This window comes from Hordeum vulgare, chromosome 7H (genome assembly GCF_904849725.1).
Source record: "Hordeum vulgare subsp. vulgare chromosome 7H, MorexV3_pseudomolecules_assembly, whole genome shotgun sequence".
Taxonomy (NCBI): Eukaryota; Viridiplantae; Streptophyta; class Magnoliopsida; order Poales; family Poaceae; genus Hordeum; species Hordeum vulgare.
The window spans coordinates 451,062,480-451,073,712 of NC_058524.1; the positions used below are offsets into that span (position 1 = coordinate 451,062,480).

Below are 11,233 nucleotides of genomic sequence, written 5' to 3' on the forward strand. Positions count from 1 at the left end.
GACATGCTTGCTTTCAACGGGGTTTTTTTTTTAGCAATGCTTTCAACGGGTATTGCAGTGTGGTGTGCTTGTATCGTTTCTTGAAAAATCCAGCTGAGAATCTACCTGGTGCCATTTTACATGACCAATTTACCATTCAAGTTTTCACTTACGAACAGGTCTTGCGATGTGCTCGGTTATTCAAATTTCCATCAAGAGGTTTACTTCTATTCAGGACCCAAGTTCCAAGCCAGAAGAGATAACCCAGATTTTAGAAAGAAAAAAATGTTAATACGACATGCTATCGAACTCAAAGCTTACTAAAGCTGCGCACGATTTTGCCAGGATTAGTAGGCTGTCACCTTTGTTTTATCTAGCAAGTTGCTAGTTATCAATCTCCAAAAAATGATCGCAATTAGGTGTCCGTCACTGTCACAAGGTTACTGGTAATTCAAACTCATTACTGGAGACGTGACTTCACATTTCAATGCAATATTGAAGCGAAACGTGAGAGATATCTTTTCGGAGCCTATATGGGGTTGTCAAATCGTTCCTCTTCTCTAAACGATGTGCCAATAGACTAACACGCCACCCAAATAGATATGGCCAATGTAAATATAATCTAACTTTCGAAACTGGGTCACTAAGATTTATCAGGCAGGGATGATATAGACAGACATCAGAAAATTTAGAACTGTAAACACTGGATCCGGGCATTAAACTGAAACGAAATTCATACTACATCAGTTCAACAAACATATAACAAACCTAAGTGCCTGTATGGTCATCAAAATTCAGGTACGACCAAAGGTGTCTGCCAAATGGCCGAAGTTGCATATTTGGGACTGCAAGTTACTCCCTCCGTTCCTAAATATAAGTCTTCTAAGAAATTTCATTATGGGTCTACATACAAAGCAAAATGAATGAATCTACACTCTAAAACATGTCAATATACATCCATATGTAGTTCACTAGTGGAACCTCCAAAAAGACTTATATTTAGGAACGAAAGGAGTACATCGCAAACATGGGATCAGGTGTGGTATTAGTTATCTAATAAGCCTGAATATTGTTAAAGAAACTACTTTGTTCCTTTCATGCTATACTGAATTTGTGACCTAGGAAACATTCTCATCATGGCGACATCGCCAAATACAAGAAATGGCTGAACTGAAACTGAAACAGAACTCTAAATATGAAGGGGGGCAGAATCACCAGTTCAGGTCAAGAGCCAACTCTGATACTGTTTCCCAGATGCCTAGCGAACTTGCTAATAGTTCACCATAGTCAAACTCTTGTCCGGGATATGCAACACGGCATATACTTGTAGGGACATGCATTTAAGGTGTGTTTTCATGTTACAAGGAAAGACTGAAAACAAGTAATGTGGAAGCTCGCCGTACTGCAAGCATGACCTGTATCTGTATGAGACAACTCGTTTATCAATGCACAGCTTTATTGCTCAGCTAGAGAACTAGAAATAATCATACAATATGGAGCAGCATACTGTCAGCACCCTGACTGTAGATTCAGTGACACTTACTTTGATGGAAGATTATTTTGACCGTAGACCTGGAATGTTGCTCAGTCCCATCTTTTTAAGGATAAGCTTAGTCAGTGCTGGAGGGTTGTTGAGGCCCAGACTTCTACTGAACTCATTAGCCAGCGATACAAGCTGGTACTTATCACGGCCGATTTGCTTATTCGAATTATAGTAACCAAGCCATGCTTGATAAGCAGATTCCTTATCTTTCACCTCCACATGTGCAAGCGCTTTCTCAACCTAAAACAAAAATGGGAATGTGCAACATAGCATTACGATTTATGACACATTGAACTCGACAAATATTTAAAATAAATTAATGATAACATTCCATGTAAATAGCTTTCCAAATGTAGGTTCATTTTGCTATTTCAGTCACCTGAGACCAACCCTCAACGGTTGCACTTACGAAAAATATTTCTACTTATTTGGTACATTCAGTCAATTGTGTGCCTTAAAAATATTGTGATGACTTTCCAGACATAGGTTCAGTTTGCTACTTCTACATATCCATGGCTAATGTGATGAAATTTATGAAAATGTCAACAGAGGGAAAAAAATCAACCGGAAAACGATCAGAACCAGCGCATTCCTAAATCAAAGTAGGGTCTAACACTTCTTCAGATGGTGTCACTTTCTATCATCGATATTGACCAGTAACAAACTATCCATTGTTATTCGAAACACCAACAATAAGTTATGCACTGCTTAAGGAGCTATTGTACCTTCCGTTTAGTGTCCAAATCAATTAGTGGTAGTGTTGCCTCTGTAATAGGCAAATCTTTGATACTTCTCAAGAAGTATTCTTCCCATGGTGCCAACAATAAGACACCGCTCCCCTCATTACCTTTGCGGCCAGTTCTACCAAGACGATGGATATATTGCTCCCTGTCACTAGGAACTCCCAACTGCAATGACCACCATATCAGTTCACTCCGATTTATAATAACATGTGTAAGGACACAAAGATAAGCATGTTCATATTTAGTTATAACTAGTTATTTATAGTTCATGTGGAAGATATCTTTCTGGGTGGTTGTAAAGAGCAAATAGAAAAGAAAATCCTTATCTGCCCAATAAATAAATTAAGAACATAGACAACTACTCCCTCCGTTCCTAAATATTTATCTTTTTAGAGATTTCACTACGGACTACATACGGATGTATATAGACATAATTTAAAGTGTAGATTCACTCATTTTGCTTCGTATGTAGTCCGTGGTTGAATCTTTAAAAAGACAAATATTTAGGAACGGAGGGAGTACAATACAAGAGGTTGGTTACCTGCAGAACTAGTGTGACATTAGGATAATCAACACCTCTAGCAGATACATCAGAACTAACAAGAATAAGACCCTTTGATTCCTTAAATTCTTTTGATATCCTGGTTCTGTAACTTTGTGGCTTTCTGGAGTGGATCTCACGTACGTTCAACTTCAGTTCAGACAGGAGTTCAGCAACAAGACTTGTTACTTTTGCTGTTGTACAAAACACAATCACCTGCATTTGTCTTGTCATAAATATGTGTATAATAATGACTAGGGAAAACACCACAAAGTCAACAATTAAATTACCTTGTAGTCAACATTTTCCGAAATATGGTCCGTTAGAAGACCATATAGGATAGAGAATTGTTTGTCGAGTGGTGCAACCAAATGCATTTGTTTCACCTGAATATGGTAATAATAAGCATCATGTTGGATAATAAAGCAAAGTTGAAGCAATTAACATATACATGGTTGAAACTGTACCTGTGAATGTGTTTCCTCACTTCCTTCTTGAACAGTGTTCACAAATTCAAGATCTCTTTTCATGGCAACATGACATACTTGACGAACCTAAAATTAGTACAAATTCAGTATATGTTGACCAAATAAACTGATTGCTTGAGTGGATTTACTCATTATACCTCATCTGGAACTGTAGCAGAAAATAGGAGTGTTTGACGTTGTTTGGGGAGTGCAGCTACTATTCTCTCAATATCAGTTCGGAACCCCATATCTAACAAGCGGTCAGCTTCATCAAGAATAAGGAATTTGACGCCCATCAATCTAGTAGCAAATCCTGGTGTGTTCTCCATATGATCCTTAAGCCTTCCCGGTGTAGCTACCAGAATCTGCATATTAGCATTACTTTCAGATCATAACATATGACCATAGGAAGAGCAAGGATTATTCAGCGAGCTGTTTCCAATCACCTGGCAAGGGTTTGTGTGCATTCGTTTCTGCTCAAGAGCCATCCTAGTGCCACCAATTACAAGTTGTACTCCAATTGATGGATGGAATTTAAGAAGTTTGTTAGCCTCTGCAGCAGCCTGATCAGCAAGCTCACGTGTCGGGCACACAACAATAACACTAATGGGTGGTCTTTTTTTATCATGGTCATGAGGGGGCAATTTGGAGACAACTTCAATGGCTGGAAGCTGAACACAAACAATGGTGAATTACAATTTGAGATCGAATGAAGCCCTGATTAATTAAATACAAGAAAAATATCAATACTCAAGCAAGGTATTCACCAAGAATGCTACAGTTTTTCCAGTTCCTGTCCTTGCTTTGGCCAGGACATCCTTCCCTGCAGAGAAAAGGTTTGTTAGTTTGTCAGCAGTCACTAAGATGCAATTTAAGTTACGGTATTTCCACAGTTGTGTACAGACAAACAAGGCACAGTTCAGAATCAAATATCGTCCAAATTGTCCTCCCCTCAAATCAACTAAAGGTTCACATCGTGTTTCTTGTCCCATATTAATACTTCTGTGAAAAAAATCTCATTTGCAGCACAAACACGCCAAGTCCATCTTCAATGTCCAAGTTCAGTGAGGTTGTCTCAGTTATATTTATTCGGAAGGCTCGTAACTAATTGTTGTAATTCAAGAATTTATACATAGGCTGTTAGAGCCAGCTGAAAGATCATTACTAAAAATTTCAGGAATCTATACATAGTTTATGCTTTCTGAATACTGTCTAGACCTTTTATAGTTCTAGCTACTGAGAAACTATGGGAAGTGTCATCACTATAAGGCCATATGGTCAATTCCACTGATGTGTTTTCATATTAATTGTAGTGTGTTGATTTTTGCAATCAGCAAGGAAATTCGGTATAACTGACCTATAAAGGAGATGAACAATTAATTCATGGATGCTCGTTAGTCAGAACTTCAGAATATTGTGCTTTTGCCTTGAAATGAAAACTATGTTGGCAAGACTGAAGGTAAACTCATGACGCAGAAGTGAATGAAGCTGTGGATTGTGTTGTTGAGAGTGTACATATGGGCAATGCTCTGTATGTACTGAGTTGACGGGCATGTTCTGTTTAGTAAGATAGCTGAGCTGTGTGGCTGGTGAAAGTGTGGAGCTATAAACAGAAAGGTTTTCAAGAGGGGTGCTGTATAAGGGTAAACTCAGCATTGGTCAATATTGAGGTATTTTTGTCGTCTTTCCCCCCAGCATCTTCTCCTTCACTGATCCCCAATTCCTTGTTCTGTCCACAATACCGCTGTGCCTCAGTGGCAGTGACGAGACATAAAAAAACCGAGGGTGGTGGTTGGTGAAGGATGAGGTGGGTGAGTGGGCTATCAATTGGCTCTCCACCCTACAAGTGTTCATCATCTCTCAATTTAGCTTTCCTGATAATCATTAAATACAGGGTCAACGCAATTCCTTTTTTTTCTGCAAGGGTGTGTTTTTACCACAGAAATTACTACAAACAGAATAATCCTTATGTGTTTCCATATTATAGTCTAATGCCCAAATCCTCCTGCCAGTTATTGAAGTTAACCTGTTGAATATTTGAGTAACCAAAACATGGGCCATAGAACATCGTGAAGCAGTTACTTATTTTTGTCCGCCACCTTGGCTCTTCAAGTCCATCAAAACAAAGGAGAAAGTGGCATCGGCGAGTGGTGCAAAAATGCATGTGAAGAAAAGAGAAGGAAATGAAGCCAACTAAGCGAATAATAGGTAGCATTTAGGCATCAGGGACCCAGTAAAATAAAAAGGATTAACCAAGGAACAGTGGAAGAGATTTTTAGAAAATGGGAGTTGTGGGGACATATTTTGGAAATTGAAAAGATAAAATACTAGAAGGAGAGTGGTGATGGATAATGTTCATCCCTTTGTATAGCCTGTTGAGTCATAACGTGGGAAAGATATGCATACCATAAAGTAAAATCATAACTGTTCACGTATACAAATAGCACTGGTAACCTTTAAGTATAATAGGAAGAGTGGCCTCCTGAACCGCAGTCATCCGTTCATAACCAGCAGCTTTAACACCTTTTAACGTCGCAGGAGAGAGGGAACATTCATCAAACCTGTGATGTAAAACGAAAGAAAATCCAACAGGACAGGGCATTAGAGATTAAAAGGTTGATAGCTGCGTTATCAGCACATATGCTCTTAAATCTCAATACATGTCTGCAACTATTTAGAAACAATGCAGATGGCCAATTAGCGATCATAAGGACGTAATAAGCCAAAACAATCCGACCATAATGATAGCACATATTTTATTTTTCTTATCACATGGTGGGGTCACAAAATAACATCTTAAAAACTAAGAAAAGAATCATTAAGCAACTCAAATTATGGTATGGTTGTGAAAATAGACACTACCTCCATTTTTGTTTTTCATATGTCCATTCACTGTTGCAAGTAAGTGGATTGTTATTGACAAGTCATCATGATTTAAAATGTGCATCCTTTGTGCACTTCCAGTACAGAAGTAAACTAATGCAGCTAGATGAAATCAATCCTGATTAAGTGAGTCACTAAGAAGATAATGATACTTGGATGGTAGTCAATAACAGTTTCTAGTAGAGCATGACTCTGAACAAGATATATTTTCTTCACTGGCCTAAGGTCCTAAAAATTATTAGAATTAAGGATAACTTCCAATACAAAGCCAACTAATGCATCTATATGAAATCAAACCAGATTAAGATAGTGATACTTGAATAGTAGTCAGTAACGGTTTCTAGTAGTGCATGACTATGAATAAGATACATTTCCTTCACTGGCCTAATGTCCTACATTGATCAGAATTGAGGATAGAACAATACTGAAGTTTCTCATAACCCACCCCACATCCAAAGGATCATGGAACCTGATGAAAACACACCCAACAACAGGCAAATACTAAATATCTGTTTGCACTTCCAAGGATAGGAGGCTGCGGCCAAGTTGAGGCAGCTATAGAAGTTCTTATTAACTTCGCATATGATAACTAAGTAGAGTGTTAATTGGGATGAAAGCACTCTATTTGTTAAACTAACATTTAGGCAAATATCACAAAAGTGAATAAGAAAGACCCGAGATACCAAGCAGCCATTCACGCGCTTCACAACTCAAATATATGCACGACCTAACATATCTATCCTATGCACGGATATATGATCACAAAGTAACAATCTAACTAGTTGCCATAGAGAAAAGAAAACAATACACAACACATACAGAAACATTCCATAACAATGGCAGGATATATTTATTGTGAATTAGAGAAAGGTTGAGCAAGAGCTACCTTCTCTGACTCAAATACGAATCAGCACCACCATTATCTCTTGTGCCCAATACACTCTCCTGTTCAACCGACTCAGAAGAGACAGATTTCTTAGCTGCACTGTTCAATAAATCCTCCTGGCCAGAATCATCACCAGAGAGATCATCCTCAAAACCTGATGGCCTATCATCCTCATCAACTTCCTCTGACTCACTATCATCCTCTGATGAACCAGAATCAGATATTTTCCAACCCTTTGACCGTCGATCACCAAAATCAACATCCCTGACTTTACCCCCTCTACGTGATCCCAAACTCCCCAACTTTTTTGCTCCCCCACCATGATCATGCCTTCCACCAGAAGCTCCAAACTCAATCGCATCATCATCATCATCATCATCATCATCCTCGTCGTCGAAATCACTTTCCGTACCTCCTCTGCGTGACAAACTTGACATCCTTCCACCACGGCCACGAATTCCCCTGGGAGACCCAAAACCAACTTTGTCACCACTGTCATCCTCTTCATCATCCAGATCGCTTCCCCTGCCTCCTCTGCTTGACAAACCTAATGTCCGTCCACCACGGCCTCGTCTTCCCCTGGGAGACCCAAAGCCAACTTCTTCACCGCTGTCATCCTCGCCATCATCCAGGTCGCTTCCCATGCGTCCTCTGCCTGACAAACCTGATGTCCTTCCACCACGACCTCGTCTTCCCCTGGGAGACCCAAACCCAGACTCTTCATCATCCAAATCACCATACCTCCCTCCCCTGTGTGACACACTCAATGCCCTCCCGCCCCGGCCGTGCTGACCCCTCGAAGACCGAAACCCAGCCTCATCAACAAAATCACCTCCCCTCCCTCCTCTCTGTGAAAACCCTGAAGACATCCCGCCCCGCCCTCGCCTTCCCCTCCCAGAACCAAACCCAGACTCACCATCATCACTGAGATCAGAACTCGCCACCCTCCCCCTTCGATCAGAGCCAGGCCTATCACCCCCGAATCGACCACCACGGCTATCGCTGCCAAATCGACCACCACGGCTATCGCTGCCAAATCGACCACCATGGCTATCGCTGCCAAATCGACCACCACGCCTATCGCCACCGAATCGACCACCACGCCTATCGCTGTCGAACCGACCACCACGCCTCTCGCCGCCGAAATCACCGCCATCAAACCTCGACCTCGTCGGCGGTCCCCCCGAATCCCTCCCTCTTCGGCCTCCCCTGGAGGCAGCGGGGTTGCGAGTGGAGGCCTCGCGCTCGTCGCCGCTGCTGATGCCAAGGTTGAAGGAGTCGGCCTTGATGTCGCTGACCCAGTCGCTGAGGTCGGCCTCGTCCTCGATTAGGCTCCGCGCGGCGCCGCCGGTGCGCGAGGAGAGGAAGCGCGTGCTGATGGGAACGGCGGCACCATTTCCCGGCGGGATCGGGTGTAGGTGGGAGAGATAATCAGAACGGCGGGCCGCGGAGAAGGAGCCTGCCGCGGCGCGGCGGAGGAAGCCAAGCAGGTGGTTGCGGCCTCGCATGGCGGAGGTGCGGGATTGAGTTTAGGGTTTAAGGGGGAGACGGCGGCGTCTCGGGGCTTATGGCATTTTGGGGAGGCTTTAGGTTCAGGTTGTCAAGAGGGAATGCTGATCAGAGATTCTCTGAGCGAGTTGAAGTTGATTTTTGGTGAGCTCTCGTGGCCGTCCGATTCTCAGATCTGAAAGAAGTCGCTTCATTTTTCTCTCCGGGAGCAATAAAATTGCCCATAGTGGAGTTACTGTTTATTCCCTCCGTATCATAGCATTTGTTGTTAGAAAACTAATCTAGTTTTTCTCAACAACAAGTATTCGAGACAGGGGAGTAGATGTAAAAGTAAAATGATTGAACATTCTCTTATTGATTATGACTAAGGTTATATATACACAATACAAAGACAGTAAGTACATGACGGTTACAAAAAATAGTTGTTGACATATGGCAACCGACAATGCAGTGATTAACTCTCAATTGACCTATTAATTAATTCCCAACACTCTCTCTCTAATCAATACTTGTCTTTGCGAATATACATCATCTTGATAAAGACTTGCTTGCCTTTGAGGATGATTATCATCTTCATTGATCTTCAGAAATTTTTTCTAAAAATCATGTGGAAAAAATACGAGGAGAGTAGTATTTGACCTGTTGTTAAAACTCCTTTATACCCAATGGAAAAAATAAGGAGAAAAGTATACAACATATAGTGATTATTGACTCTTGATAACTAATATGAGAAAAATCTTTGAAGAAGGAGAAAAGTCATTAGTGAATTTAGAGAACGATAAATATGTCTTGAGTACTTCCTTCAAAACCCCTGATAGGGAAAACAAAAAGTATGACATATGATCTTTGAGAAGTTATTGCCTCATTAAAACCTTTATGAGAAAGTTTGAGAGAAAACTCATAAGGAAAAGAGTGCGATCTTGATATGCCATTGAAAACTCCTTTAAAACCCAATAAAAAATATAAGGAGAAACGATATGACATATCTGAACACTTGTATCTATATTGTTTCATTAAAAATCTTTTATGAGAAACCATTAAGAAAAAACCCATGAAGAAAAAAAGTACAATATATGCAATCTAATGATTATTAACATGTTATACTTTGGGAGATTACTCCCCCTCCCCCATGAACTTTGCAAATATGGAGGATGCATCATACCAATTTCATTAAGATGAACATGACATTATGAATAATCTGTTGGATTTTCACAACATTTTGTTTGCAAATTATTTCCTCACTTTTTGTATAATCTATGAGGATAAGTGATTTTCGAGCAATGTGATTTATGATATTTCTCTTCATATAACCTGTAGGTATTGAGTAATACAAGTAGTCGCATCTTGATAAATCAAGTTATGTGATTCAGATGAATCTCAACCACATGATTTTGAGTGTGGTTAATCATTCTGCTAAGCATGCAAATTTTGCAATGCTTTTAGATAAAGAAATTATGTTGGAATGGTAAGTAGAAATAATCATTAAGGTCCATTTATATGACTTCCATGTGAAGGCTATTCCAGCAAATTCAGTCATTGATATGGCCTCGTTGGAATCAAATAAAGAGCCAATATCATTACATTATATCATGGTCATAGCTTGTATTTCCTGATGGAAATATTCGAGATTTATTGTAGGCTTCAGATATAAGATGATATTCCTTATATCAATTGTATACCTTTTTTGGGGGGTGCGCTCTGAATAAAGATAGCAAATATAGTGTCACGCCTCATATAGTTTGCAATTATATGAGTGATTTTACATTAGTGAGATATAGACCTTCAGGTCCTCATATCACCTCATTATCACCCCTAGGTATGAATGAATTTGTACCTTACCAAAGGTAGTATGACCATACATGTGTTTTATTGTTATGATATATCCACACTAAACTTATGATATGTGTTTTGGACATATATAGACTAATACATATTCTTGATAGAATGCTCAAGTTAAACTTAAGCTAAATTTGGTTGAATCCAAATTTTTTGTCTTGTGATGATTTTGTGTATGTTTATGTCTTGTAGAGACATTGATGACGAAATCATCGATATACATTGTGGTGATGTAAGGAAATCAAGTTTTGGGTTTCCTTCATTAACACATAAACAATCATCATCCTTTGAGTAATCTTTTGAAGAAGGAGCACATCTAGTCGGTAGTACCATATGATTCACGACTATTTCGATCCATAGATTGACTTGTGAAGGTTTAAACAATAAATGTTGTGATTTGTTTTTGGATTCGGTACTGTAAGCCCTTCAGGGACTTCGTTATAATTTTTTGAAATGAATGACCCATATGAGTATGTAATCACTGCATCCATTAACTGCATGGATAATATTATTCGTACTACGAGTGATATTTATTATCAAAACATAATTCCACTCATACCAAGAGGGTATGTTACATCATATTTTGATGTCGGGTCTCTGCATGAACCCTTTTGCTACAAGCCTCGCTTTCTCACCACCTCATTTATTTTGTCTATGAATGAGAAGTTTTTAGTATTCCATGTGGGAGATACTTATGAGTAGTAGGTATTACTGCAGTAAATACCACTCTTTGTTGAACGGGTGCTATTCTTCATTACTTGCTTCCTTTTATGTGAACCAATATGAGTGCAAGAGGCACTCTACCATGGATTTTGGTTCAGGGCACAAAAGGTTTTAGCAATTTTG

At 39.8% G+C, this 11,233-nt stretch overlaps 1 protein-coding gene across 1 annotated transcript; it reads right to left on the minus strand.

Moving 5' to 3' along the window:
• Nucleotides 1–1,024: 1,024 nt before the first annotated feature.
• On the minus strand, nt 1,025–8,651 carry LOC123407193 (DEAD-box ATP-dependent RNA helicase 31). Its single transcript, XM_045100270.1, has 11 exons — nt 7,043–8,651; nt 5,728–5,834; nt 4,041–4,096; nt 3,720–3,944; nt 3,432–3,638; nt 3,274–3,360; nt 3,097–3,192; nt 2,807–3,022; nt 2,248–2,430; nt 1,523–1,762; nt 1,025–1,400 (listed from the first exon to the last, which is right to left on the minus strand). The coding sequence occupies exons 1-10, from the start codon at nt 8,548–8,550 to the stop codon at nt 1,535–1,537; spliced, it is 2,913 nt and encodes a 970-aa protein (XP_044956205.1). The 5' UTR covers nt 8,551–8,651; the 3' UTR covers nt 1,025–1,400; nt 1,523–1,534.
• Between the last annotated feature and the right edge of the window lie 2,582 nt (nt 8,652–11,233).